The 14,348-nt window shown below is 34.1% G+C and overlaps 2 protein-coding genes and 1 long non-coding RNA gene across 3 annotated transcripts; all 3 read right to left on the bottom strand.

Moving 5' to 3' along the window:
* Nucleotides 1–4,651: 4,651 nt before the first annotated feature.
* On the bottom strand, nucleotides 4,652–7,411 carry LOC109582896 (tripartite motif-containing protein 3-like). The gene is made up of 6 exons (XM_019997957.1): nucleotides 6,643–7,411; nucleotides 6,180–6,279; nucleotides 5,353–5,723; nucleotides 5,161–5,283; nucleotides 4,847–4,983; nucleotides 4,652–4,675 (listed from the first exon to the last, which is right to left on the bottom strand). The coding sequence occupies exons 1-6, from the start codon at nucleotides 7,175–7,177 to the stop codon at nucleotides 4,652–4,654; spliced, it is 1,290 nt and encodes a 429-aa protein (XP_019853516.1). The 5' UTR covers nucleotides 7,178–7,411.
* Nucleotides 7,412–8,255: 844 nt separating this feature from the next.
* On the bottom strand, nucleotides 8,256–10,434 carry LOC100633177 (tripartite motif-containing protein 2-like). The gene is made up of 5 exons (XM_019997956.1): nucleotides 9,970–10,434; nucleotides 9,396–9,831; nucleotides 8,936–9,275; nucleotides 8,474–8,598; nucleotides 8,256–8,404 (listed from the first exon to the last, which is right to left on the bottom strand). Exons 1-5 carry the CDS (start codon nucleotides 10,432–10,434, stop codon nucleotides 8,256–8,258), a joined length of 1,515 nt encoding a protein of 504 aa, XP_019853515.1.
* Nucleotides 10,435–12,079: 1,645 nt separating this feature from the next.
* Nucleotides 12,080–14,344, bottom strand: LOC109582904 (uncharacterized). Its single transcript, XR_002185268.1, has 3 exons — nucleotides 14,294–14,344; nucleotides 13,401–13,497; nucleotides 12,080–12,153 (listed from the first exon to the last, which is right to left on the bottom strand). It is a non-coding gene; the product is annotated as an uncharacterized LOC109582904 (long non-coding RNA).
* Between the last annotated feature and the right edge of the window lie 4 nt (nucleotides 14,345–14,348).

Here is a 14,348-nt window from a genome sequence, read left to right as displayed (position 1 = left end):
AAATCCAAAAGAATTGAACTATGATCCTAGTGTGGATTTATCATCTGAGCTGCTTCTTAAACCAGATGTCTTTTGTAATCAAGCAGCTCCAGTTATTGCAAACATGCACAATGTCGGAGCAGCAGAAACATCTAAGCAATCACAGCTTCAACTAACTACTGCTACTAATGAAGACCTACACCATCACACAGCCATTGATGTGCTTCAAGAATACACTTCACCTGTGACTAATTGGAGCAAATATGAACAAGAGAAAATTACAAAACTTAAAAAATTTGATGAAAAAGATAAAAAGGTGACAACATTGATTAAAAAGGTTATAACAAATTCTGAAGGAGGGTTTAAACGTGATACTTTATTAAGTTTTGAAAAGGAAATGGCTCCTTCACAGTCAGATCTATTTTTGATGCCAGAAACAAAAAATTGAAGTTTTTTAATGGAAGACTTAGTGATGCAAACTAAAATCACGCAATGTATGCATAGTCATTAATGATGTGGCACATAAATATATAGTTCTTTTTGCTCAAAATTATTGTGATTTAAGAGTTATTAATCATGTTTTTTTATACGTGGAATGATTTAACTTAGTTGGGTGTGGTTTATTATAAAAGGTGTAGCTAGTCTGCAGGAAAAGGAGCCAGTGACCAAGGGATCATTTAATAGTTTTACTGAAGGAACACAGACCAAAGAAGAAAGAAATGTAGCTGCAACAGCAACAATAATGCCAGCATATTAGTAAATGTTTTGATGTGACATAGACCTTACTACTAATCCTGTAGTCTGGTCATCCTGTTATACATACTAGGTCTACCAGTAAACAAGACTCTTCAGACACACTTTCATGATAAAGTATACACAATATACAAATGGACATGACTATCATATTTCACCATACATCCACACCTAGAATAAGTCTGTTGTGACCAAAACGCATGAAATGCAACCACGGCAAAACTTTTAGAAGCAAATATTTTAGAACTTAATCTTAACAGAGCTGAGAACAGATTAAAAGCATGCACTTATATAAACAGTTACTGATTAAATAACAGAACATAAACATTAATTAACACATAATATAAATATAGTACACAAGGTTACATCATCACTGCACAATCAAAAATCATAATAATAATAAAAACTGAAATCCCAAGCAGTAAAGAAAGTAATAATAATAAAAAAATAATAATCACAAAATACATAACAAATACCACGATAATAATAATTATTATTATACTAACACAACACGCACATGCACTATAACCCAGCAAGACCACAGCAGTGATCTAAGCCACCCACAATAGTGCTGTAACCCACCCACAATTTAATCAAAGATTTTATTATTTTGAGTAAAAAAAACAATTATAATTCTTTATATTCTTGATGGACTGGTGCAGGATAGTACCGATTACACGAAGAGGGCTGCAAAAATTTTATCATTGTGGAAAACCTCTGCAGGATTACCGATTACACGAAGAGGGCTGTAAAAATTCCATTGATTGGAAAACCTCTTATAAAAGTTGTTGTTCCAAGGAGCCATGCCTTGATGTTATATTGTGAACTGTTTTACTTTTCATTTGGATCAGATCCGGCTTAATGGGTGTACAATTTCGTCTTCTAATGCCACTTCTATCTCTTCTTCTAGCCATGGCACTGTTTCCATCTCTTTTTCAGGCACAATTTTAACGTCTTTATCGTCTGATATCTTGCTTCTTGTCAATCTCTGCTCACAGCTCCTTCAGCCATTATTATTCAATGTCAGCACGTCGTAAATCTGTGCATGAGTTTGCGTAGAGCCTTTGATACGCGTCATCTTGACATAAGTAACTTACAACATGGCTAGTTCGTGATGTATCTAATTTACAGTCACCTCTCCCTTGGACGCACGCATCCTCGGGATCGGTGACTGTAAATTAGATACATCACTCCTAGCCATGTTATAAGTATTACTAATAATTCTAACAATAAGCAAAATCTATCTAGAATATGTCTTATTGAAAACCCACTAATCAACAAGACGCGTTACTGTACTTGTGTAAGAAACCCTACACCTGTGAACACCATAACCTTTAGCTCTCTCTGAAAAAAGCCAAAAAATATTTTGAAATGAACAAAGACATAAATGTAGAGAACAAACAGCAAGTTTTATTTTTAAAATAAGAATCTAATGGCAAGCCTAAACTTAACTGAACTAGCAGCTACTCCTGGAGGCTACAAACTATATGACCATTAGTTGCCAATAGCATATATTGATGACACTTAAAATCTCATTATAAATGTAAATAATTCAAGAAACTAAACAAATTTAGACAACTTTTATGCATGTCCATGTACATGCAGTTGTACATGTAAATGTAGTTCAGAAGTTACAGTTACACAGGTACTTAAACTTTCCTTGAATGACAATACTCCTACCTTGCCTTGCTTTAAACTCCTACAAGACATTACAAGCATTGAGATGTAATAATGTACATGTACATACTGTAACATACATTGTAACCATGTACATGTACAATACATATTCTTTATGTGTGATTGTTCGATTAAATTTTGGCAAGTTAGAAGTAAATGTACTTATTTATTTACTGTGTATGTAATGTACATGTACAGTATGTGCATGTGTATACCTCATTCATATTATTTTCTAAGTCTTCAGTTGCTTCAGAATCATCACTATTACATGTACCCAGGATTAAGGTGGAGATAAAGAAAGAGGAAGAGAGAGAGGAAAATATAACTATATCTATGTACATTGTACATAATGGTAATCCTCTAAATAATAGACACATTTCACATTAACGCAATCAGTTTTGCCCATGAATTATATACTGTCAAAGGGTTAATAACCAGTCCAATACAATGCATTAATTGGGTGAGCTCAAGTCAGTTGTGGCTATGTTCGTTGCATGGTTATGGTTATGTGGTCGTGGTTCCGTGGTTATTTAATGTCCATTATTGCTTTATATTATAAATAAACCTTTAATTAGTGGGTGTGGCTCACATATTGATATCAGTTCTGTTCTATATTCTTCCTCATTTGACGTATTTTCTCAATAATAGCATCTTCATCCTCTTCAAACTCTAATGATGTATCCAATATACTGAGGAAGAAGAAACAGAGAAAGAAAAGGCTTATGATTATAATTTATAAACACACCAATATTGAATATTGATAGTAAAACATGTACGCTGTACATGTACATGTACATGTACATTGTATTTGGCAACTTCAAAATTCATTAAAAATCCAATTTCAATTGGATACAGCTTAAACTTTCTACTCAAATAAGTACATGCACATATACATGTACCAGAAAAGAATTATTAAAAAGTGAAATTATCTCCTTTTCTATTCTGGCAAACAGGGAATTAATTTTGCCCAATTTTTTACTATTTTAAAATTTTTGAATCAGAATCAGCTCAAAACTCCTACGCAACGTAAGTACATGTACATCCATCAGACAAAACAATAAAAATTGAAGATTCTCTTCTTTTCAATTTTGATGAAATTTGGCTCATGACCCTGTACTATACATGTAATACAGGGACTTTTGCCCAATTTTTTGAGCCAACTTTAAAAATTCGTAAAAAATTAATTTTGATCAAAATCAGCTCAAATTTTCTACACAACATAAGAATACTGTATGTACATGTATATGCATTAGTAAAAATTATAAATTTTCTATTTTCTAATTTTGGTAAAATTTGACCAGTAACCCAATATAATAATAGTACAGGTATTTCGGCCTAATTTTGGAGCAAATTTAAAAATTCAAATTTGATTTGAATTAGCTCAAAACTTCTTCACAACATAAGGGCATGTACGTGTACATGTATAATTTGTATCAAAAAAATATATAAATGGAAATTTTTTCCAATTTCAATTTCAATGAAATCTGGCCAATGACACTGTACTGTATAGCAAGGCTGCAAAAGTCATGGCAGCCATTTTGAAGTGGAGTATATCCTACTTAGTAATGCTACAGTGTTACTAATATATGTAGTATAGGGACTTTGGCCTAAATTTGCTGTAAATTATAAAATCTTTTAAAATCCATTTGTGTTTGCAATCAGCTCAATGTTTCTACACAACTCTTTCCCTCTCTATATTAAACTTTTCATTGATCATCAGTCTATAATACTGTACAATATTTCAACAATTAGCTTTGCTATTATTATTATCATTAGTTTAAAAAAAAACATAAATACATGTACATGTAGTACATCCATTTTAAAAAATTACAAAAATTAAATAATATTTCCTTTCAAATATGGCAAAATTCGGCAAGTGAACAGGCCTGTACTACATGTACATGTATGTACAGTATAGGTTCTTTGATTCAATTTTGTGCAACTTTAATTTATCACTACACTGTAAGTGGGTGTTACTAGATGAATAATGATAACTGATGTTAATCAATGAAAATTAAATTTATGAATATATAATGAAGGCCTGCTCAAATGGACAATGAAATTTTCTGGCAATAAAAATTTTCTACTATAAAGTAAAACAAAATGTATAAAAACAAACAACTACTCTTATTTTGCTGTACATGTACACATTCCGAAGTTGCTTTTGTAATTATAAAATAAAGAAACAGCCGTCAACTTGGATAATCCCTTGCTACAGACAAGGCTACAGTTGACATACAACTTATCCAACAGGCAACATAAGCAGCTAACATAATCAAGCTTAAGGTTTACAATTTTATATTTTACAATGTACCAAGATATGAGAAAAAATGACATGTACACGTAATATACTTCAGTTATAAAATTGACAGACTTGACATATTTTTGCATTTGAGCTCACATAAAATACTACACAAATAATAACTCCATAACTTACCAGCCATGCTTTCTCTTTCCCAGTGATATCCTCTTTACTGAATATATCCAGTACAGCTCCTGTCTTCATAGCACTCAGTCCTGTCTTTATCTCTTTGACCTCATCTTCACTCATTAACTGATCATCAGTTCTTAATACTGTAGGAACATCACCTGTGGAGAGCCTATTAATCAATAATTATTATTATTATTATTATTATCGTTACTATTATTGCATTGTAAAATTTAACTTGCTTTTATATTTTACCAATTATATAAATTTTAAAAATGAAAAATAAACAATATTCATTTAATGAACAACAAGACGATCATTACCAAAATTACAAACATAAAAGAATCCATTTTTATCAAATGCTAATCCAAAAGGATTAATAAATTGGCCAATATTACTGCCTTCACTTCCAAAACTGCTAACAAACACACCATCACTAGTAAAGACTGATATACGAGCATTGCCACATTCACTAACATACACTAGACTAGTAGCTGCAGTGTCTATTGTTATACCATATGGACTAAAAAGCTGTCCAGGGCCAGATCCTTCAGTACCAAACTGACTCACAAACTTTCCATCTGGAGAGAACTTTAGAATGAGATGATTCCAATAATCAGCAACATAGACTAATCCTTGACTGTCAATAGCAATGTCACATGGATACTCAAACTGTCCATTATCTGATCCTTCACCATCAAATGAATGAGAGAAGGTTAGGTCAGGATTCAAAACTTGTATACGACGATTACCAGGGTCAGCAATATAAACCTGTTCTGTTACAGGAGAAATGGCTATACCAAAAGGAGTATGAAATTGTAGTGGCCCATCTCCTTTCTTACCAACTGATGCTTTACGATAACCATCTGGGCTTATCTTCTGGATCCTGTGATTATCAGATACAAGAATGAATTTGTCTGGAGTAATTGCTACACCACGAGGAGAAGAAAACTTGACATTACCACTTCCTCCTTTCCCTCCTAATGATTTTACTATCATTCCTTCTTTATCTCATATTGTTACACAGTCACTATTGCACTCAGTTGTTACAATATGATTATTATTACTTACAGCAACTCCATAAGGACCCTTAAGCCAATTTATAGTACGTAGTGGAGTGATGTTATCAAGGTGGGGATTGAAAGGGATGACTAGTGAGGTATCCTCAAGGTGTACGTCATATATTTGTACTTCTACTGTACGAGTACCACGTGTTGAAGGGTTACACTGTATCCAATACACTTCAGGAGCTGTGCTGGTGGTAGTGACTGTAGTTTGAATGGGTTGATCACCTTTACCAACTGGTACTAAACTACAGCTGAGAGAAGAGAGGGGAACAGACAGAAGAGATGAATCTGGTGCTTCAATTGATAGTGAAAACGAAGCTGCTTTGCTAATATCACTAATCTTCTTCACTCTACACTGCTGTAGTGCAGTGTTCCCTGAAATAATATCTCCAATGTGGTGTAGCGATTTGATATCTTTACTCAATACAAAGTCAGCTTTTTCCTTTGGATGTAACTCTTCCACATTAATCCCTGCACTAACTTCGCTCATATGCTTCTTCATCTGTGTCTTAAACCTCAGGACCTGTTGAGGACTGCCTGTCTTCAGACTCTGTTCCACATATTCCTCGACATCCTCCAGAAGACTCAAACTCATTTCTGCTGATTCTATTTGCTCTGACAGCACCTTTAGTTTATCATCAGTGACCCTCTTTGCTTGCTTAGTCAGTTTCCTCTCTGACTGACGAAGAACAACAATCATTTCCTCTACCATTTTATGTATTTCTTCTAAAACTCCTTCTCCTCTCTCTCTGATCTCACCCTCTCTCTCTGCTAGAGCAGACAGGACCTTCTTGAGTGCTTCCTTCTTTCTCTCAACTGGTGATAGATATTCTCTAAGCTTTTGGCAGTGTTTAGTATAACTGTCAGCGATTAAGTCGTATTCATGATTTTTGTGATTACGAACCTGGCAGGCAACACAGATTACTGTATCACATGTTTCACAGAATAGCTCCAAAGGCTTTTCATGATCACTACATGTGGCCTCTGCTGTCTTCTTTGTTAGACTGAACATCTCTTTGAGGTCGTTGAGGTGGAATGCTACAGAAAATACTTCTATTCCTTCTTCTGGTACCTCTGTACGATGACGACAAGTGGGACAAGAGAGGTAATAGGTCTCATTCTTCTTATCCAGAGGTAATCTCTCCAGACAGTGCTGACAGAAAGAGTGATGGCAGGGTAGGATCTTAGGGTTGGTATAGTGGCCAAGACAAACAGGGCAAATGAGCCGCTCCTCCAGTTTGAGTCTGAGATCAGGAGATGGTGTGGTTGCCATTTCGAGAAAAGGGTAAAATTGTGTACGTAAAGTAAGAATGAAAACTGAAAAGAGATAAAATAAAATGAAGATATAGCAAAAAAAGAACAATAAGAAAATGAACAAGCTGGAATGAATGTAAATGCAAAACAAAGTATAGTAGGAGAGAGAGAGACCTAATGGCAAGATGCAGCAATAAAAAATGAAGAAGGTGGAAGGAGGAGAGAAGGTCAGCTAGACACAAAAACTAGGCGGTACCATAAATATATTCAAAGATCTTGTGACCAAATGAAGTGATAATGAATCTTGGCTTTACCATAGCAACCAATGCAGTACATGCACTTTTTATAGATAAACACAAAACATTGAGGGGCGAGCCTGAGCAAGTAAAGCATTATTACACCCAAAAATTGTTTTTACCACATGTCTAAATGCATGTACACTTGACTTTAATGTCAATTTGCACTTCCTTCATTGCCTCAGAATCTCTCTATAGCAACAGCTTGTTTATAGCATTTAGCAAGTAGTAAAGATACAGATGTACCGGGTACATGTAGCTAAAAATAGTCACCATACTAATACATTGTAGTTAGGTATATAAGCAGTTCTTGCAGGATTTAGTCAAGCTTAAGCTATACTCTAGCTGTCATTCAAATGATTCAATGTAATCAAAATCCTTTACACCAACAAAGAAGACATCATATCTTCTTTCTTAACCTTAAGGTTTGAGGAAGAGTCCTTATCAACAGATGCAGCAATAAAACAAAATGAAAGGAGAAGAGAAATGCTAACAACACAAAAAGTGGGCAAAAATAAGGAAGTGATAGTACATAATGAATCTTGGTTTTACCATAGAAACCACTGTACACATACTGTACATTATTTTAAACTGTGGAGCCCTGTATTGTAATTTTTACATCATCTGGTCAATTTGGTCCCCTTAGTAATGCCATTTTGTTTATAATTATAAAATTAATATTAAACAACCCACACACATGTAAAGTAGCATAATATTAACCACACAAAGTGCTGCAACTATCTAAAGCAAATTATAAGGAAATTTTCCATAAAATCCATACAAGCAATAAACAACAATCATTCAATAAACAACAAGTCGGTTGTTCTTCCAATCACAAACATACAAAAATCCATTTTTATCTAATGCTAATCCATAAAGACCTTTAAACTGACCAATACTACCGCCTGGCCTCCCAAACCTATTAACAAACACACCATCACTAGTGAAAACTGATATACGATTATTGCCATGTTCACTAACATACACTAGACCAGTAGCTGCAGTGTCTATTGTTATACCATATGGACTATTAAGCTGTCCAGGACCAAATCCACAAGTACCAAACTGACTCACAAACTTTCCCTCTGCAGAGAACTTCTGAATGCTATGATTAGCATTATCAGCAATGTACACTAATCCTTGACTGTCAATAGCAATGTCATATGGAGACTGAAACTGTCCATTAGCTGATCCTTCACCAACAAATGAATGAGAGAAGGTTAGATCAGGATTCAAGACTTGTATACGATGATTATCAGTATCAGCAACATAAACCTGCCCTGTTATAGGAGAAATGGCTATACCACGAGGTGTATTAAATTGTAGTCGTCCACTGCCCTCCTCACCAACTGATGCTATAAGGTATCCATCCATACTTATCTTCTGGATCCTGTGATTGTCAGACACAAGAATGAAATTGTCTGGAGTAATAGCTATACCACGAGGTGTATTGAATTGTAGTGGTCCACTGCCCTCCTTACCAACTAATGTATGGTATCCATCCATCCATGCTCATCCTCTGGATCCTGAAATCATTATCAGAGAATTTGTCTGCTGCACCACAATGAGAAGAAATAATAGCACTGCTACTTCTTCCTTTCCCTCTGATTAATTTTACTTTCATTCCTTCTCTATCTAGTTTTGTTACACAGTCACCACCATACTCAGTTATTAAAACATGATCATCATCAGTCACAGCAACTCCCCAGGGACGGTTAAGCCCAGTTATAGTACGTACTGGAGTGATGTTATCAAAGTAAGGATTGATAGGGATGACAAGTGAGATATCCTCAAGGTGTACGTCATAAACTTGTACTTTTACTGTATGAGTACCACTGATTGAAGGGTTACACTGTATCTTATACACTCCAGGATCAGTGCTGGTGGTAGTGACTGTAGTGTGAATGGGCTGATCACCTTTACCAACTGGTACTAGACTACAGCTGAGAGAAGAGAGGGGAACAGTCCGAACAGACAAAAGAGATGAATCTGGTGCCTCCATTGATAATGAAAACAAAACTGCTTTGCCAGCAGTTGTAATACGACCAATCTTCTTCACTCTACACTGTTGTAGTGGGACAATATCTCCAATGTGATGTAGCAATTTGATATCCTTAGTCAATACAAAGTCAGCTCTTTCCTTTGGATGTAACTCCTCCACATTGATTCCTCCAGTAACTTCAATCATATGTTCCATCATCTGTTTCCTAGACCTCAGGACTTGTTCATAGTTGCTTGTCTTAATACTCTGATTCACATATTCTTCAACATCCTCCAGAAGACTTAAACTCATTTCTGCTGACTTTATTTGCTCTGATAGCACCTTTAGTTTATCATCAGTGACCTTCTTCACCTGCTCTGTCAGTTTCCTCTCTGACTGACGAAGAGCATTCATCATTTCCTCTACCATTTCATGTATTTCTTCTAAGACTCCTTCTCCTATCTCTCTGATCTCACCCTCTCTTTCTGCTAGAGCAGACAGGACCTTCTTGAGTGCTTCCTTCTTTCTCTCAACAGGTATTAAACATTCTTTTAACTTTTGACAGTGTTTAGTATAACTGTCAGCAATTAAGTCACATTCATGACCTCTGTGATTACGAACTGAGCAGTGTAAACAGATCACTGTATCACACCTTTCACAGAATAGCTCCAAAGGTTTGCCATGATCATTACACATGGCCTCTTGAAGATCAGCTGTCTTCTTTGTTAGGCTGTACATCTCTTTGAGGTCGTTGAGGTGGAATGCTACAGGAAAGGCTCCTACTCCTTTTTCTGGTAACTTTGTACGACGACGACAAGTGGGGCAAAAGAAGTAATAGATCTCACTCTTCTTATCCAGAGGTAATCCCTCCAGACAGTGCTGACAGAAAGAGTGATGGCAGGGTAGGATCTTAGGGTTGGTATAGTGGCCAAGACAAACAGGGCAGGTAAGCCGCTCCTCCAGTTTGAGTCTGAGACCAGAAGATGGCTTGGCTGCCATTTCAAAAAAAGACAAGAACAAAAACTGAAGAGGGATAAAGTAAATAACAATAAAGCAAAGAAGAACGACAAGAAAATGAAGAAGTTGGAATAATGAAATGCAAAACAAAGTAGAGTAGGAGAGAGAGTCTTAATGACCAGATTTAGCAATAAAAAATGAAGAAGGTGGAAGGAGAGAAAGGCTAAAGGTCAGCTCAGCTAGACACAAAAATTGGGCGGTACTAAAATTATATTCAAAGATCTTGTGACCAAAGGAAGTAATAATGAATCCTGGCTTTACCATAGCAACCAATGCAGTACATGCATTTTATTATTAGATAAATGTAAAACATTGAGGGGCGAGCCTGAGCAAACAAGCATACATTTTATTGCACACAAAAATTGCTTTTACCACATGTCTAAATACCTGTATACAGTAGACCTTGATGTCAATTTGCACTTCTTGGCTTGCTCTCCATTGCTTCAGAATCTCTCTAGCAACAGCATGTTTATAGCATTTAGCAAGCAGTAAAGATACAGATGTACATGTACATGTAGTTGAAAATAGTCACTGCACTAATAATTCGGTAGATAAGCAGTTCTTTCAGGATTCAGTCAAGCTTAAGCTATACTCTGTCATTCAATTGGTTCAATATAATCAGGATGCCTTACATCAACAAAAAAGATTTTATATACATGTATCTTTCTTAGCCTTCTTTGCTGCCTGGACATTTATAAACCACTACCGCATAGAGGTTTTAATTTGTTAATGTAAAATTTCTTAAATTTTTCAAGATTTGCCATTTGTTGGTATAAATTTTGACAAATCTTACCACACTTTTTGTGGAATTTAATTTCACAAAAATATTAAATTAGCAAAGTTTGCCAGTGAAATATAGGTATTTAATTTTGCTCATTTATTTGTTGTGACTTTCATTAAGAAAATTAATACATGTACAAGTATATCAATTACTAGAAAATAAAAAAACATTAAGATGCTCGCCCTTGTTATACATGTACGTGTATGTGTACATATGTATATGCGTAAAACTACTTTGCAAAAAATTAATTACACACACAATGTAATAATAATAATTAATCTATTTTTATTTATTTAATTACTTAAACCTGAAAATTGCCTCCACATATCCGGTAATATAGTAGGATAGTCGTCCATAATTATTAATGAGGGGCAAAGTCATAATCAGGTGTGATTGCTAGAAGAGAGGAGGAGTGAAGTTATTACACAACAAATTGTATCTTTTCCAACATCAGCAGATGCACATAACATGCCAATACAGTACAATAATAAAAATAATGCGAATTGGCCAAATCATCACTTATGAGAGGGAACTGATCTGTATAATGGAGGAAAGGGAAGGAGAAAGAGAGAGATGATAAAAATATTAGACATGTCATACATGTGTATACACGTACATGTACAAGCATACATGTATGTGTATGTGAATAAAAAATCCCAATACTGTATACATGTTCATTTTGCTCAAAATTTTAAAAGATGAGGTGATCTCATTGCTTGGCCTTGAAACACCATATACATGTAGTTCCAACAGTTGAGTACATGTACATGTACTATAGGTTTGTTCAAGTCACTTCATTTTTTTATTACAAAATTTTTTCTTTTGTCAGTTCAAAAAGGTGGATGATAATTGAAATAACACTAACTTTTAATGTGAATGTACATATAGTATCAAACCGAAATGAAAGATAAGGACATGACCTAGAGAGGAGAGAAGGAGAAAGAGAGGTAAAACGGATCCTTACATGTACTGTCATTGTTATTCTTTATCTATTTATGCCATTTTGGCATAAGATTAATTATAATAGTGTATACATGTACTATGTAGTACGTGTACATTGTATATGGAGTAGTGCTAATTCAGCCTATTTATTACACCAGTTTTTAGCACAGCAAGCAATGTACATGTACATGTAAAAAAATGCAGTGTTTTTCCTACAGGCATGTTGCTTTTTAAAGTGGATTTTCAAAAGTTGCATACATAACAACATTGAAAATGCATTGTAGAGTAACATTTTGATCACGAGAGTACATGTAATATTTTTATTTTGTATTTTTGTTGGTTGTTTGGAATCCTATTTGTCTTTGTTTCCATTACTTTTTGACAAATTAACACAAAGTAAAACTGAATTTTTTTGAAAATTTTTTAAAACTTTAGTAGTACAGGGTGTTCCACCAAAATTGAAAGAGGGAATTCTCCATTTTTATTATTTCTGTATTCATGTCATATAGCACAATTGAGCTGAATCCAACCAAATTTGGATTTTTACTGATTAAGTTGCTCAAATATCGCCCTGTACTACATATACTGGTCTTGGGCCACATTTCGTCAAAAACTGAAAAGGAGGAAATTCTCCAATTAAAAATTTTTTTCAGAATCTCATACATGAAGTTTGAACTGAATCCAACAAAGTTGAATTTTTAAAGTTACTCAAAAATTGGGCCAAAGTCAGTTTAATTTAGTACATTGTCTCAAATTTTGCCAAATGGAAAAGGAGAGAATTTTTATTGCTTTGTGCATAATGCCAGCAATACATCTAGTAATACAGTGAATTCTCCAACAAAATCAGTTTTGCCCATTAACTAGGAAGGTTAATGTTAATATTTACCATATAGCGAGAAATTTTCGTGGCCCAAAATAATCATGGATTTCGCGTTTTTTCAAAATTCACAAAAATAAAATCCGTGAAAATCAATTTAGTATGGTTCAAGATGGCCGAAAAGTAGAAAACCACAAAAATTAAAGCCACCAAATTGATTTTTAGATGGATCCACGAAAATTTTGGGCTAAGAAAATTTCTTGCTATACGGTATACACGTACATACACATGTACATGTACATGCATTGCTACATATAGATTACTGTACATACAGTAGGTAACATTCAGTATTAGACATCCCATTGCTTTATATTATAGGTAAACCAATATATAGTGGGTGTGACTTACATATTGATGTTTCTGCTCAGAATTCTTCCTCCTATGACGTCTTTTCTCAATAATGGCATCTTCATTATCTTCAAACTCTAATGATGCATCCAATATACTGAGGAAGGAGAGAAACAGAGACAAAACTTATTATTATAAACACCAATAATAGAAATACCCTGTACACTACATGTACACTTAGTATTTTTAATGTACAAGTACATTGTACATTGTATTAATTTTGGCAAGCAACTTCAAAATTTTATAAAAATTTTAATATTGATCAAAATCAACTCAACCTTCTTACACAACATAAGAACATGTACATGTATTTGCATCAGGAAAAATTATAAAAAGGGAATTTTTCTCCTATTTAATGTGGCAAAATTTGGCCAAAGATCCATACAGGCTTTGGTCCAATTTTTTAGTAACTTTAAAAGTTCAAAAAAAATCTAATTTTGATCGGAATCAGCTAAAACTTTTTTACATAACTAAAAAATATGTATATGCATTAGGATTATATAAATGAAACATTTTTTACTTTTTGTTTTCGGCAAAATTAAGCTGTACTATAGTACAGGGACTTTGGCCCAATTTTTGAGTAACTTAAAAATTTGTAAAAAATTATCTTTAATTGAAATCAGTTCAAACTTTCCAAACAACATTAAAAAATGAATATGCATCAAAAAAATTATAAAAATTCTTCCTTTTCATTTTTGGCAAAACTTGGCCAAATATCCTGTCTTATAGCAAGAGTAGATAATATTTTAGTATCTACTCTTGCTTATAGTACAGGGACTTTGGCCTAATTTTGGAGTAACTTCAAAAATTAAAAAAATAAAGTTTTGATCAGAATCAGCTTAAACTTTCAACACAACATACGCATAGGAACACGTATACATTTATGTACTTACAGTATGCTGATTAATGGTATTACGATACTTCTGGTACAAGTACATTGTTAGTGCT

The sequence above is a fragment of the Amphimedon queenslandica genome, unplaced genomic scaffold (genome assembly GCF_000090795.2).
Source record: "Amphimedon queenslandica unplaced genomic scaffold, v1.1 AMPQUscaffold_13346, whole genome shotgun sequence".
Lineage (NCBI taxonomy): Eukaryota > Metazoa > Porifera > Demospongiae > Haplosclerida > Niphatidae > Amphimedon > Amphimedon queenslandica.
This window is presented reverse-complemented; position numbering and strand designations above follow the sequence as displayed.

What these genes read in the sequence shown, in the direction of transcription:
- LOC109582896 (XM_019997957.1), bottom strand. Translation starts at nt 7,177, where the DNA reads ATGGCAACCACACCATCTCCTGATCTCAGACTCAAACTGGAGGAGCGG. An exon ending in GCACCAGATTCATCTCTTCT is followed by an intron (nt 5,724 to 6,179) that starts GTCTGTTCCCCT and finishes TGATAATCACAG; the next exon opens with GATCCAGAAGATAAGCCCAG. An exon ending in GGAAAGAGAAAGCATGGCTG is followed by an intron (nt 4,676 to 4,846) that starts GTAAGTTATGGA and finishes TGATTATGTTAG; the next exon opens with CTGCTTATGTTGCCTGTTGG.
- LOC100633177 (XM_019997956.1), bottom strand. Translation starts at nt 10,434, where the DNA reads ATGGCAGCCAAGCCATCTTCTGGTCTCAGACTCAAACTGGAGGAGCGG. An exon ending in TCCCCTCTCTTCTCTCAGCT is followed by an intron (nt 9,276 to 9,395) that starts GTAGTCTAGTAC and finishes GTACTCATACAG; the next exon opens with TAAAAGTACAAGTTTATGAC. An exon ending in ACAGCTTAATAGTCCATATG is followed by an intron (nt 8,405 to 8,473) that starts GTATAACAATAG and finishes ATCGTATATCAG; the next exon opens with TTTTCACTAGTGATGGTGTG.